The 16164-nt window shown below is 40.4% G+C and overlaps 1 protein-coding gene across 2 annotated transcripts in view; it reads right to left on the bottom strand.

The window, feature by feature from the left end:
* Window positions 1-3113: 3113 nt before the first annotated feature.
* Window positions 3114-16164, bottom strand: part of LOC6533566 (fibroblast growth factor receptor-like 1) — a 96798-nt gene continuing 83747 nt past the window's right edge. Inside the window, exon 7 of one of the 2 annotated variants that reach the window (XM_015194665.3) lies at window positions 3114-6031. In XM_015194665.3, the coding sequence (XP_015050151.1) occupies window positions 5661-6031 (371 nt within the window). In that variant the 3' untranslated portion in view covers window positions 3114-5660. The remainder of the gene's footprint in view (window positions 6032-16164) is intronic. The other variant, XM_002094240.4, reaches the window with a different exon arrangement.

Genomic DNA, 16164 nt, shown 5'->3' with positions numbered 1-16164 from the left:
TTTATTAATGTAATGCACGAAGAGTGTTTGCAAATATTTGCCCCATTTGTCCATGTCGATTCATAAATTAAGGAAACATTGCATTTATCGCCGTTTCAAGTGTCGCGTTGCATGTGAAATATGCATTTATTGATATCACGCATACGCCGTGTGCTCCATTAGAAGCGGTTTGCGCAAAACTGCTTTCATAATATTGGCGATAATTTGGACAAATTATAGATGCAATTGCAAGTGGCACCCTATCCGCAGGGAAATGAAGCTGTGCGCACAATTGTTGCCGGAATATATTTCCATTGTCGACCTAGCGAAAACAATTATCGGGGAATGGAGTGCAAATATGCAAACAGAAATATTTTGGTTAAATTCTCAATGGTGCGCAGTCCTTTTTCAGTTGCCATTTGTGGCACCACCCTTTGAAATTTCTACTCCATACCGGAACATTTCTGCTCTGCTGGCCCACAAAGTCCACAAAAGTGGCGGGCATTAAATGAGATTGGCCAATAAGTGTGCCAGTGGCATGCTCACACTTTAGTTTTGCACAGCACCACTCCATTTGGCTTGCCACGCCCACTTTCATGGTGCGCCCAACACCCACACCCCCGCCCCACAATGCACCGCAGCATTGTTGAATTTTCGGTTTGGCTGCAAAGTGATTTACGCAATTAAAATAATTTCATTCAAATGGTCTATAATTCAACTGGCATTTCATGCGGTCGCTGTAGCGGCCAGTTTATGCCCGACCACATCGGCCATGACCACGCCCTCGCGGCCCAAACGCCCCTTGTCACTGGAGGCCCTTCGAAAAATAATGGAAAGTTGGCATTGTATGTGCCCCGGAATCCTGGGTAATCAGAACATAGATACAAAGTATCAATTGTTTATAAACAGGCCAATATAATGAGATGCAGACGTTTTAATTTCTATGATCCTTATATATTCAGAATTTCTTTAGCATTTTTATTTAATTAGTTCATCTATACTCCTATAAATTTTTATAAATTCATTCTTCTGCTATTAATCACTTGTAAGCAGGAACTTGCATACAAGGACATACATAAATATTTCCTGAAAAGCTTTAACACGAGTTGTTTTAAGTCTTAATAAAATAGATTTCATTTCCAATGAAAAGTACATGTGCGTTCTTAGGAAATGACTTTTACTTTTTTTAAATTTATCTTAGACTTTTTCTGTGCTGATTTCCTAGAAACTCCTGAAAATTGTTGTATTTTCTAGCTGATACTCCCTAGTAATAAATACCCTGTTTCATGGCCATTCGGCGTGCAACTGTCATTTGAGGAATTCATGCGGATTACATGCTACAGTATGTTGATGGCATCCAAATTTTCAGTCAAATTAGCTGGCGAGTGCCGGCAAGGAATGCGGTCAAATGCGTTTGTGTGCGCCGCCGAATGTTTTGTCAAAATGAAAATGTGTATGTGAAAGCAAAAATCTGAGGTCTGCGGCGCCGTGTAGCCTGTTTAAAACTGAATTCGCAGGACCCCATGGCGTTCTCGAATCAATATTAGGCCAAAGCCTGTTCCTCGTCCTGTTTCTCTTCCTGTTTCTCTTCCGGTTCCTGTAGCTGTTGCTGTTGCTGCGGCTCTGGTGGTGGTCGTAGCAAGGGCAACAAATGTTTCTAATGCCTGCCATTAGGCAGAATCTATCAGGCCAAATTACATGCCCATGTCCTGTGTAGTAGGCTGTACGGATTTAGAGAACTCAGCCGCCGTTCTACGTATCCTAAATCCAAAATCCAAAATCCGGCCAACAACAGCTTGGCACTGCGGTTGCTTAGGCAACCAGAAATTTGCATAAGCAGCGCACATCAATTTGGACTCAAGTGAGCGTATAAATATTTTTATGCCAACGCAGAGTCGCAAAATGGCCTTTGAATCAGAACCCCAACTTTGGGATCTCATTGCATTTGGCCGGACTACGAAATCTGGCCTGCGGTCAAAGGACATCCACCTTATAGCATTACTATAATTATTTTGGATTCGAACGCAGATGTGCATGCGAGTAAGCCGGGATTTGTGGTGCAATTTAATAAAATTATATCTGCACTTCGGCGTTTCGCTGCTGCCCATCGAGGAGTAGTTAATTAATGAGCTTGCCCCAAAATACACCTACATTTCGCTTTCGAAAGGGGTTTAACTGCGTTTGTTTGTCTGTCAGGGCTTCAGTTCATCACGGATTAAAAAATTACACAGTTTTTAATAGGACTATCCTTAATCGAAAAAAATAAATAATAGAAATCAGGTAACGCCTACTGCATTGATCTGATTTGCTTACCTACTTTAGCATCTAAATGTGTGTTTAAATACGTGCATAAAGGAATAAGCAGACGTAAACAATTGAAATCTTCAGTTTGCAAATCTTTTTCTGCAAACAAACAGTTTGATGTAAAAGGGCTCATTTTAAGCCCTATACAAACCGGCAACAATATATCCAAAGCTCTGATGAATAACTGAGTACCATGGCCTAGCTGCGTAAGCAAACACACATACTTTTTAAATACTTTTTGAATAACTCGGGCGTGAGCTCTATTTGTTTTCTGCTACGTGAATTGAGCTGAAAGTAATTAGAAATGGAAGAATGTCCTGTGTTATTGCAGCACATCAGCAGGACAACAAATGTAAATGGTTTTGCGTAGCTGCCACACATACTTACTTGCCTATACCCTCTGTACCTCACCTCATAAGGACACCCACGTCCTTTTCGCATCATCCTACTCCTTTCTGCCAGGAGCAATCTGTTCGGTGTGCATAAGCTGCGTACTTCGACTGTCCACGGCTCTTCTATGGCCGCTCCCTTTCCTTGTTTTAAGCCTTTTCGATTTATTTGCTGACCCAGTTTTCAACGCCTGCCATCCCTTCGTCCTTCGATCCTGCCATCCTTCCATCCTGCCGTCCTGCCATCCTGGCCGAAGCTGTCTATAATCCAGCGATTACATGTGACACACGCATACGTTGCAGCTTATTTTTCATTTCTTCGAATGTCGCCGAAGGATGCAGCCAGCCAGCTGTTTGGGTTCCCTTGTAGTTTGCATAAATAATTGAGCAGCAGTGCCTTTAACACTGCTAAGCCCCCCGAATGAGAACGCCACGTATGGGTTAATTTTTAAATAAAAAATTTTAATCGTATCGCACTCCGTTTTGTTATTCATTTTTTGTTTTTTGCTCGTGTCATTTGTTGTTTTACAATACTGTGGCGACAATCATGGCGCAAAAGACAAACAACAAACTCAGTGTTTTCGCTCGTTTTCCGGCCGTGTTGTTTGGCTTTTGTTATCGTTGCTATTTGTTTATTATTGTAATGCTCTGCTATGTTTCTTTATGATGTCATATTTTTATAATGCTTTCACTAGTTTGCCATTTAGGTTGTAGGTTTTCAACAGTTAAAAGTAGTTCGTTTTACACAGTTCGATTGCTTTATTACAACTATTTAACTATGTCGTTAGTTCACATACATAGCACGTAAATTTACTTGACTATTGCATAATTCTAGAGCTTCACTAATTAACTTTAATATACAGGAATTACTTAGCTGATGTCCTACGAATATATATATGTATGTATGTATGTCGATTTATTTACTGCGCTTTAAAGTTTAATGGCAAATGCTTGTGGGCTTATGGCATTAGCATTCCGTTGATTTGGAATTTCTAATTGGCTGGCATATGTTCGTACTCACACTTAAACTCAAGTACATATTCATATGTTTCATGTTTTGTGGGGCGACTGCTTATAGTTTTGATTGGTTGCATTAACAATTAGGAGATTAGCTGTAGTCAGAAACACAAGTTGCTCGAACTTGGCATTTAAAATGCAAATGATTCGAAGCAAGAGTAAATTAATATAATTTTCATGGTTTCCAGTTGCTTAAACGGGAAGCGTAGACAACAATCGGAAGTTAATCGGAGAATTGGAGTTTAAATTTTTGTCTGATTCAAAACTGTGTGGTGGGAAGTGACATTATCGTTTATGGCACAATTTGCCAAAAGCTTATGACTAACATTATTTTTACAGATTAACGAAAATTAATAAAACTAGCTTTGCCGCAGCAAACCAAATGGCGTTGCATAAATCGGAATTATGTGGCATTATAATTGTGTTCAAACATACATAAGATGGGGAAAATCACATCACATTTTAATTGGCCGAGCATTCTCAATAAATTTGAATGGGTTATCGTTCGATTACAGCGGCGAGTGTTAGTTAATTTGCAGGTCTGCCAAATGGAATTGTTGTTTTATAATTATAACAACTATGAGCTATAATATTTGCTGTATGTCAACAGAATTTTGTTACGTGAAATCATACCTATTCCAATTTTTTACATTTGAATTACTAATTAAATCAATTTATTGGGTGGAGTAGGATTACTTTTTAATTATTTTTGTATTTTCTGTACACTTTTACCATTTGTTGTAATTAAAGTTGCGCCATTGGTGGTCAATTAACACGACAACATAGTTTTTAATTAAGATTGCGAAACTAATGGCAAGCCATTATTAAACTAATGGCTCTAACGCGGATGTGACATTCAAATAAAGCCATTGTGTTTAAATTTCGGCAAATTTAAAGAAGTTGTTAGATAAATATGGCGTAACATTTAATAAACATTTCGAAATGAGACAACTTGGTATACCGTCAATTATAGAAACGTGTCATTAATATCACTGCAATGAAATATTAAATAAATTGTATTTGATTGGCTGAATTAAACAGAAAATCAAATTTACATTTTGTTTGGTGGAAAATTGCGCAGTGCAAATATTTGCATGATATGGCAATCAATTTAAATGTTTTATGACTCACTGCTGCTCTCATTTTGCTGGCTTATTTGGCTTGTCTACGTTTTTATCTAATTATTTAATATTGCACTGTACACTGCACTTTATTTGATTATTCAATAATTTATTAAAAGAGTCAGTGCCACTGGCCATAGAGATTACTCATTTCTGTTCTGTTTGTGATACACATTTTTTTTTGTTATTTTCTTCGCCAAACGTTTGGTTACGCCGTAATTAAATTTAAGTTTGTTATTTACACACATCGTATAGTACATTTTGATTTTGTTTAAATATACACATTAAATTGTAATCAATAAGCTTACACAAACTATTATTTATATAAATACATTGCATTACAACGGCTTGGGCAGTAGAGGAGTTTTGGTGACATTTTAATTAGCCATATTTAATAAAGAGTTTAAATTTTTTTGTTCGTAGATAAAATTAAGAATGTAAAAAATTAATTAAAAAGATTGGGTGCAGCTGTAAAGATCGTCACAAAAGTCCTTCTTACTAAAGGGATTATGTTGTTTCCTTATCATAAAAAATAATTTTAATTAATTCAAGGAATAAATTAAAAATGATTGAATTAAAGAGTCAAAATTAGATTTTTGTTAAAAGAAAAATTGAATTACTTATAAAAAATTTAAGATTAAATTTACACTCTACTGCGCCGTTATTTGCAATGTGGTTTTCGAGTACAAGTTTAAAACTGGCATACTAAAGGGCTGAGTAGCAAACACTCAAACTGTAATGATCATTCACACACTCATTGATGCTTCCTAGTCGAACACTCACTCGCACACATTTCATGTGGCTCCTTGAATTACTCTATTTAGTTGGGGCTGATGTGGCCTTCATTCGATCATCTGTGGCAGGACCTTTTGGCCAGGACATGACCGGCGGTCTGGCGACAACTTTTGACCGCAGGACACCGCTTCCTCGCTTCTGTAGTCGTTGTTGCTGTTGGTGTAGCTGATGATGATGCTCTTGCGGCTGTCACACTTTCACTGGATGCACTTTCTCCCGTTGCAGTTGTTGTTGCCGCCGGCAATGGTAATTGCGATGGTAATGGTAATGGCGATGTTAATGACGCTGGCACTGCCGAGCTGCACTGTTGACTACTGTAGCAAAGGACGAGGCCCACCAGCAGGACGATGGTCAGCCAATTGTACTGACAACCGGATGAGCCAGTTTGCATTGCCTCCGGATGTTCACCTGAAATTATGGCCCGAACTAATTTCAACTTTATTGCATTGTCTTGAGCTTACATGTTAAAGCGGTAAATAAAAGCAAGTAAATGTGCGGACATGTATAGTACAGCAATGTGTATACTATATGTATATCCTTGCGACTCCTTGAGTCAGCGTGCCGTAACTGAATTGACCGTCTTTATTTGTTGCGCTCTGTTTGGCCCCGCATAAGTGTACGAGTATGTTGTCTGTTTGTTTGTGTATGTTGCCTAAATATTTAATTAATGCTGCAGTGTTTGGTTTTGGGCCAAAGCAGGACCCGGACACTTAATTTGCCCGTGAGAAGTAGGCATCACAATGTAACCGTTAAATTGCCAAAATGAAGTGGGCCTGTTAACACATCACACACTTCAATTCGACAGTGTTTGCACGCGATGCTGGGCAAAGGAGTGCCTACGTAGCTACGTAAATAACACAAAACACCTTTAAGGACTCGTGTATCAATTACACATGTTCAACTGGCCGAGTGTGTGTTGTCCTGGTAATTGATTGAGTTGAGTTTTTCCAGCCATTAAACTTGCCACTCGAATTCACTACTCTGTCTACTGTACGTTGTGAACAATGTGCAAACAAACATTGCCATGATGTAATACACGGCGTATGCGTGATGAGCGCGAAGGGGTTGTTCCCGTATGGGGTATGGGGTATACCCCCATCAATTTGCTTGTAAACAGATTGCGAAGGTCGTCGAGGGACTCTCCAATTCGAATTCGGCTGCAGCACAACAAGATGGCCAATAAATTTAGATGATGTCTAGTTGTGGGACGCCCGCGCATACAAACATATCACGCATACGCAATGTGGCCTGCCGTGCGGAGACTGCGGCACAGGACAATGTATGTATTTGTTGACAGCATAGGAATTATTAATAACGTACGTGGCTCACATAATTCATCATCAGAGCCAAGAACCCGACAACCTTTCTCCAAACGCTGCATAACTAAAATATCCTCGAGCTTCTTATTGGTAAGAGGCTGGGAAAACACAAGTCACGAGGCAGCTTAGGCAAAGCGAAGGCGAATAAAGTGCACTGAAATGGAAGGAGCTGCTATGGTAGTCATAAAAAGCTAGTCATAGAAAAGCGAGCAGAAAAACCGAACAAAAATGCTAACTGATATATGCAAAATTAGCGCTGATGGATTTTCAGGAAGGAAACCGGTCATGGAAGGATGCAGCTAAGCAACTACCAAGTTCCAACTTCCACACAAAATTCCGCCCAAGGACGAAATACGCAGGACGTAGGACGTAGGACGTAGAACGCAGGACGCAGGACTCACGACGAGCTGAGCTAAGCTGAGCTGCATGCACGTAGTTTCGAGTGTTTTTACGAGCAGCTTTGCATACTTTGGCAGTATTTTTACATTTTCTTAAACGCGCTTTGTTTGTGCAGTTTATGCCGGATGGCGGCTGACAGCCACTTGCTTTCCGCACTTTGCAAGTGGCGCGGCCTCTAAGAAGCGACATAAAGCTGCGATTTGGTTTTGCTAAGCGCCATTCAATTACGCCCACAATTGCCTCCCCAAAGTCCTTAACTTTTTACTGGATGCGAATTCTATCCACCAGCCGTCTACTGGAAATTATACAGTTCATTAGCGCGATTGTTTCAGGCCCAATTGAGCCTGTTAATATTAAATAATTTTTAATATCAAGTGCAAACAAGTGCGAATGGGCAGTAATGTTGATTGCCATTAATATTTGAGAATTCATTAGAAAACTGCCAGCAAGGCAGAAAATTCAATTAAGACTAAGATATTTAAACGTGGCATAGGCTTTGTCACAAAGGAAGTAGAGTTTTTCATGAAATTTGATATTGATTAATTTCATTATGAAAACATATTATTTCTGGTTACGATAATTGAATGCATGAGGTGACAGAATCTTAATATATTTGGCAACTATTAATTTACAATTTACTTTCAATCTAAACGCACCAAGACAAATGCCTTTGAAACGAGCATCAAACAAAACAAACTAAACTCTAATTAAATTCTAACGCATAACATGTCGTTTAGTGATGTCCTTATTGAACTTATGCAAATGTTTTGTATAAAAGAGAACTTCATTTCTGTTGTAGCATGTTTCAGAAAATTTAAACTGAAATGCTAGAGCTTTCAAAAGCCCTTCTATCTCTCTATTTGCCTTAGCAAAGCATAAAGTATGTGTTGCCTGTTGGCCAAGTAAAATGTTTGTTCTGTTACCAGCGAAATTATGGGGCTGAAGTTTTACCAAATATTTTAAGGACGATGCACTGCTGTGTGTGCGTTACTCCAGCCAATAATCGGTAATGGCTTAAATGGCCTTCGTTCGAAGCTGAAACTGTAACTGAAACTGAAACGGAGTCGAAGAGCTTGGTCTATTGTTTCACTTCGCGTGCTTTTCAATTATGCATTAAGCTATCGTGGGATGTAAAAACGCTTTGCTGCTGCTGCTTGACACTGTGCACATCCGGTTTGGGCATGATAAGCATTTCACGGACTTTATCGCCGGGCGGGCATGGGCACGCAAGGAGCACACAAAGGACTACGGAAAAGGACGAAAAAGGACGAAGATGGAGCTGCCCGCTGAGGTGGCATTGCATTCCGCGGAGTCGTTCGCTTCCTTTTTTCCACTTTGCTGCACGTTTATAAATAAAATGTGCATATGTGACACTCGAGCACGCAATGCCGTTGGCAAGGAGTTCGCCAAAAGGGGCGGCACCAGGAACTGGGCGTGGCACCAAATACCAGAGCGCGAACAAAAACCGGAAGCCATGCATCGGCTTCCCCCCTCCCGCCCTTCCTCCTTCTGGAAAAACTCCCCGCGAAAACTCGGCTCTATTATTGTTTTTGCCACACGTTGCGGCTGGCTAAAAGTTGCGCTTGTTTTTCATCCTGCGTTGACATTTACGTCGCTGTCATTAATTTTAAGCTGCACGCTTTTTGGGGCGGCAGCCTCGAGTTCAAATTACGATTTATCCGGCGACAAAAAAACAAAACAAGAAACATAAAAAAAAAAACTAAGAAACACCCACCCGCATTTGCATTCACAATTTCGGAATTTACCTAAGCTCCACCGGGGAAAATTGTTTGCAAAATCGAGCACAAACTTTTCAGCGCTTCTGTGACTTTTGTGCATTGCGAGCATACGAATTAAGGTTTTTACGGGTGTCACATATTTATAGTTGTTACCAGGTCGTATATTATGGAGATTTAAATGGGGTCTACGGGTGTGAGTTGCTACTGTTCCACAAATCTCAACGTTAGCTATAATTATTTGTGGTTCTTCCTAGTTATATACTCCTAACAAATCAATCACCTTAAAAGAAATTGTTATCGTTTATTGGTTTTGCTGTAGAAAACTCATGAATATCTTGGACTGACATTTATCCACTTAAGCAAAACTTTAAGGCCCATTTCTCTGTCTTTTATCGACATTTATTCAGCAAACTGTAAAGACTGTTGCTTCCTATCAACATTTCTGGCTGCAAAGTGTCCTAGAACTATAAGAAAATCCTGAGCTTATTGCAGGTACAAAATATCTTGCTGCTGCTGCAAAAGTTTCCAAAAAATTCCCTTAATTCTGTTTTAATCAGTTAAAATGCCTGTCTAAGCCGTATAATGGAGACTGAGTCTCAGCTCTGCTCATTGAAAATGTAATTTAAAAGTTTTTCATTTTCATTTTATTATATACACGCACACACAGTCGTATATACTTATGGCCAAAATTGTTGTTTTTATTTTCTTGCAGATTTCGTTTTGATTTTATTTCGCACAAAACTATTTGAAAAGTTTTGAATTTAATGCGCAAATACGTATTATGTGCCCTTCGTCTTGCCCCCATGTGCTAACTATATATATATATATATATATACATGGATATATATATGTGTATATAAGCTGTTGGACATTTTGTCTGACTGTAATACATTCTAACAATATTGTCGTTTGTCGCAGCATCTCGTTTCGTTTCGTTTAGTTGAGTTTTCGTTGGAAAGTTTGTGCACTGCCTGGCTGAAATAATAATTGAATGTCACTTGAACGACAAGTTGGGCTCGAATCGAGCGGAGAGTGGAAATGTGAAAGAGTTGGGTTCTGAAGGCGAATCCGGCGAGAAAACTACCAAACAATTTTGTCAAAGTGACAAAATGCCGAACGGCATTTGGCGGCAGCTAGCCAAAAAACTTGTTTTCACAGGCTTAGCCAAAAGTCTCTGGCTGTATGTGACTGAGTCTCTCTGCCCAGTGAGCACAATATATATGTATTTTATCAGCGGTTTTGCTGGCTTTCGACTTTGTGGAGAATACCAGGGAATAGTTTTTGGGTGGCTTTTGGGCGTTTTGGGGGGGTAGAGACGTGGGCGAAGGGTATTCCAATTGAATTTTGAGCAGCTCAAGGGGAATTTTTAATTGAGCGCAGGCAAATCTTTTGCCCCAAGCAGACCGCACACATAGTTTCGTCAGTTTCGGCCAAAATCCAAAGGCAAAAGCCAGATATCCAAGCCAAGCGAAAGCCAGAGCCAAAGCCAAAGCCAAAGCCAAAAGCTGTAACCACATTTTAAGTCCCCGAAAGCGACTCATATAAATCACGAATGAATTAAGTGTGGCCTGACCTGTTACCACTGCTTTTCCTTGGATTTCCCGTGCTCTTTGTAGCTTTTTGTGCTCGCCTCGCCTTTTTTCTTTCTTCTTTTTTCACTCCTCACCATTCGTTTTACTTTGATAAACTTGAGACGTGCGTCCTTGGCGCTGCTCAGATGTGTGAGTGTGCGTGGGTGTGTGTAAGTATGTATGTAGATGTGTGTGTGTGACTCTGACTTGCTGTTTGCGTAAGTCAGGACCCACAACAAGGGATCCTGGAGAGCAGGATGCCCTTTGCCGTTCGTCATTTGAGTCATTGCGGTCAAGGCAAATGCCCCCACCAGAGAACTGCAGCCAACCACCGGCACCCTAAGTGTACCCGCTAAACACCGGGAGTCTCCGCACCCGGGTGTTTGGAGACACCCTAAATTTAGCAATGACAAACACCCGGGTGTTTTGCCACCAGGGTGTTTTTTGTACTTGCACAAAAAACACCCGGGTGTCTGCTGTGCAAAGAAGTTTAGGGTGGGTGACGCGCAAGCAAGGAACGGCCGCAGGTACTTTTCTGTATGCATAAAAATTGTATGGGTGGAAGCGAGACACGGTCCAAAAAATTTAGGGTGAATGGAAACACCCAAGAAAAAGGTCGTGCACATGTTTTTGCGTTTTGATGTATCTAATGTCTTAACAAAAAACAAACTTATGTATTATTAAATAATATATTATGTATATTATTAAATAGTATTTATACTTAATTAACACAATTCTATTTCTATTGTTTTTTTTATCATTTTAAAAAGAAAAATTATACATACAAAGTTAAATATGGTAATTAAATATTAAAAATTTTAACAAAGCAAATAATTTAACGTGTTGGTTAAATTTCTGTAAATAGAATGCATAATTCTACAGATTTTCGGCATAATATATTTCGTTTTTCAGTACTAATGTACTTTTCTTTTTCGTATGTTACCTACCACAGGCACTCAAATGTCTACCAGACACCCGGGTGTTCACCAAAACACCCGGGTGTTTACCAAAACACCCGGGTGTTTACCAAAACACCCGGGTGTTTACCAAGACACCCGGGTGTTTCCGAGAAAAAGGCACTTGCCTTTTTCTGCATGTTTGCCTTCTCTACCCTTCGTTATGAGTGGCGAGTGTGATTGGTACCCGCGACGTAGGGTGCCGCATTGATTCGGGTGCGCAGGCACCAGGGTGTTTGCAGACACCCGAATATTTTGACCGGGTGTTTGTATGTACCCGCTAAATCCGGTGTGAGTGGCACCGGCACTCAAAATTGTTGAGTGTGATCAGGGTGGCAAAAAATGCCACTCTTGCAGTTCTCTGGCCCCCACTGTCTTTGGTTTAATGTTTTAATGCTTTATTTGCACGTGCTGACGTTTATCTCAACTGGCTGACTGTGGCTCCCACACACACACACACACACACAAAGGACTCGCAAGATTATCGGGCCAAAAAAGTTCGGCCAGGCCAAGAGGCGAAATGGCAATGGAGTCCCAGCTCGCAATTCGCTAGACCAAAAGAAGATTACCCAGCAAATTGTCCTACTAATGTGACGCACCCTCAAAGAGAAATAGAGGTGCAAATCTGAAAGATTAAAAGTGTGTGTTTATTCAAAGCCAGTGGGAAAAAGGTATACGCTTAAGAGTTCAAGCTGCGTTTTTTTGATTGTGGTTGCCAGATACACTCATGTTTTTAAAGTGTAAACTGTCAATTTAAAAGCATAAATATATTTTTAAGAAACTGAATATTATCTCTACTTTTTGTGAGATTTTTTTAAATTTATATATTATATATACCAATTTTGTAAAAGCAATTCTTTAAATACTACTCTTTTAAATTTAGAAAATCGCAATCTGTGAATCGCACTTGAAGCTCTATTATTAAATACAAAATTATATGTATTGCAATTTGATGTATGAACGGAACATGCAAATACGCAAACGTTTTTCTTAAAGTAGTTTACTAGTATCCTTTTGGATAGCCCCACATTGGCTGGCCCACGCAATTTGGGAGTAGCAAATGTTTGCTGATTTGTTGAAACGTTGATGCACATTAGGCCACGTTCGCAGCGAGTTCCACGGGTGGCTGGGTGAGTGTCCTTGGGAACGCCTTAGCCTTTCGACTTGGCGATTGACTTGGCTTGGTTTTTTTTCCGATGGAGTGGGATGGAGGTGGTGGAAATGGGTGGCAAAAGTTAGTCTATGCAGCGCACCAATGCCGTCGAGTTCTGCTGCTGTAGCCGAGTGTGGGTGTATGTGTTGACCTATCAGTTTACGTGCCATTTAGCACTCAATTAAATTCGTACAGCGCAAACACACACAAGAACATTTAAGAAAATGTGCGCTCATCAGCAGGCCGAAAGGATCAAGGACGAAACGGGTGGGGCAAAGGATTTCCCCCGTCTGTCCAATCATTGGCTGGCTGCCTTTCAGCTTCAGCTTCAGCTATTAATCAAGGATGGCAGTGAGCATTTGTTGAAAGCAATTTATTTCGTTATCAAATGGATTTGCCCGAGAGGACTGTTAAAAATTATGCAGGCCAAGCGAAATGGGAAACTTTCAAATTGCATTTGAGTCCTGGGACTTCAAGGAGCTGTCCAGTGTCCACAGTCCACATGAGTGAGTGTTTGTTTGCTCTAATTGAATGTGTGAAGTGCTCTGGAGAACATAATTCATATATATCGATTGGCCAAATGTTTTATTATTCAAATTGAGATCGCCAGGGCTCACTTGAAGACGACATCCTGTTAAGTGCAGATAGAATTTGTTTCCAAAATTTATCTGCCTGCCTTTTATCAAAACACTACCAGCCATGCCACACTCACAGTCACACGCCTCACAAATAACGTATACGCAGTGTTGGTCTATTGCCCTATTGATTTTTGTCGCTTGATTAAACAACAGCAAGGGAAAGACTGAAATCTGAGCGCGTTTTGCAATTGAGTTTCATTATCATGGCCATTACAACAGGCAGCCGGCAATCCAATTACCAATCCTGTTTCAAGCCGCATCCAAGACTCCTGACGATTGGCCGCCGAGTGTCTGCCTGACTGACTGTCTGATTGACTGGCTGATTGAATGACTGACTGACTGGTTGACTGAATGACTGACTGATTGGCTGGCTGAGTGCCTAAATGATTGGAAATTAGCTAAAAGTGCACTTAGCATTAGGTCTCAGTTGCTGCGGAGAGAAGCGGAAGCGGTGGTAAGATTACTTATTCGAGTCATTAACGGATTGCAGCAGCTTATTTGGACGGTCTTGTGACAAGTCTGTCACATATGGCATAAATTTGAGTCAATTTGTGTCAAAAAAACCACATATGTAGTTTAGACTTCAAGCTAAGGTTTTTTATCTGTACTTTCCATAATTAAAACAAGAGAGAACGCTATAGTCGAGTTCCCCGACTATCTGATACCCGTTACTCAGCTAGTGTAAGTGCGAAGGACAGTTTTTGGCGGTTTGTGGGCGTTAGAGTGGGCGTGGCCAAAAGTTTTTTGGCAAATAGATAGAAATTTACAAGACTAATACAAAAATGAAAAAATATCAAAACATTTTTCAAAAGTGTGGGCGTGGCAGCTTTGGGCGGTTTGTGGGCGTTAGAGTGGGCGTGGCCAAAAGTTTTTTAGCAAATAGATAGAAATTTACAAGACTAAAACAAATATGAAAAAATATCGAAACATTTTTTAAAAGTGTGGGCGTGGCAGCTTTGGGCGGTTTGTGGGCGTTAGAGTGGGCGTGGCAAAAAGTTTTTTTGCAAATCGATAGAAATTTACAAGACCAATACAAAAATGAAAAAATATTAAAACATTTTTCAAAAATGTGGGCGTGGCAGTTTTGGGCGGTTTGTGGGCGTTAGAGTGGGCGTGGCAACCTGAATCGACAAACTTGCGCTGCGTCTATGTCCCTGGAGTCTGTATACTTAATCTCAACTTTCTAGCTTTTGTAGTTCCTGAGATCTCGACGTTCATACGGACAGACGGACAGACGGACAGACAGACGGACGGACAGACGGACATGGCCAGATCGACTCGGCTACTGATCCTGATCAAGAATATATATACTTTATATGGTCGGAAACGCTTCCTTCTGCCTGTTACATACTTTTCAACGAATCTAGTATACCCTTTTACTCTACGAGTAACGGGTATAATAAGTATATTTTCCATTTAAATCAATTTAAAACACCAAACTGTTAGCAAACAAACAATCCACTTTCCGAATTTTTCCGTTTACAATTGAAAGTGAATATCAATATATTTATTTAGTTCTTTTGAACACTAATTTGTACACTACTGAATGCCATTTTTGATCAAACAGAAAAATAGTAGCGATGTATAAAAACAGCAAAATTTCAAATGTTGTATTCCCCTTGATTAGAGTAAAACTACAAACTCACTTCTGCTGGAAAGGTAATTTAAAACCATTATTATTCAAGGTCTTCTGCTGCAGGTAACCAAAACCGCTTGCCAGCCTTTTATTATCGGACTTTTTCTGGTAATTTAAAATTCAAGCCTGGGGCAGAAAACCCCAGTCCAGTGCCCACTTGAATTTTAGTTAAAGTTTATCCTGTCAATGTGCGCACCATTGAAACCTGAAACGGTGACAATTTTGGGGCCAAGAACTTTTCCGTTTGCCGTAACAATATGTTGTGGGCGAATCCTCCACTATCACTCTCTCTGTCTCTCTCTCTCACTTTCTCGTTTTCTCTTTGCGAATTCTGTGGCAAGTTTTGCGAACAAAACTTGCCACTGGATATATCCTGCCCGTTGCAGCAGCATTTACCTGTGTGCGTGCCGCCTCAAGTGCTCCATAAGTAGACCCGTTGAATCCTGTATCTATTCGCCATATCCTCCATATCCCATTTCTCTGCCACTGCCACACAGCACGCCCCCCAAGCCTGGCCACGCCCCTGTGCGTTTAGTTACAGAATTTTGTGGTAAGTAAAACATTGCAGCCCGGAGTCACATGACACACGCACACGAGTGCAGATGGGGAAAACCAGGCAACTAACCCGCACAAGTTGCATTCTGGGTCATCTTTGGACAGGCCTCCGGGGAGGAGCATAGTGGTCTGATTACACTGAAAGAAACTCCCTGTTTTCTAATTTCACAAATTAATTTAACTTAATTTTTATCAGATTTTTGGAATTATTACTTTATACTTAACATATTTTCTAAGTTATGTATATTTCAACAACAACTCCATACAACTACGTTTTCTAGCTGCACTTTTGCGTATTTAGCAGGATTTCTTGCAGTGCAGTCCTTCACTGCCAACGCAGCGTAAAAGTGCCGTGTACGGACGCACGTCCTCTCATATAGTAAAGTATAGTACAGTGTTTGGTAGGAGCTCGCTGTGGTGCACCTCAAATATTATTACCAGCATTCTTACCGATATTGCCGTGTACAGGAGTACAGGACACTCCACCCAGGAGGGTCTGCTGCCACTTGCATGCCAACTGGACATGTATTAAGGCCAACTTCAACTTGTTATCCTTGGACAAGCCACATTGCAGCGGAACGAGCGGTTTGGGG

Source organism: Drosophila yakuba, chromosome 3L (assembly GCF_016746365.2).
Source record: "Drosophila yakuba strain Tai18E2 chromosome 3L, Prin_Dyak_Tai18E2_2.1, whole genome shotgun sequence".
Classification (NCBI taxonomy): domain Eukaryota; kingdom Metazoa; phylum Arthropoda; class Insecta; order Diptera; family Drosophilidae; genus Drosophila; species Drosophila yakuba.
Note: the sequence above shows the minus strand (reverse complement) of the source record. Positions and strands in the feature narration are given on the sequence as shown.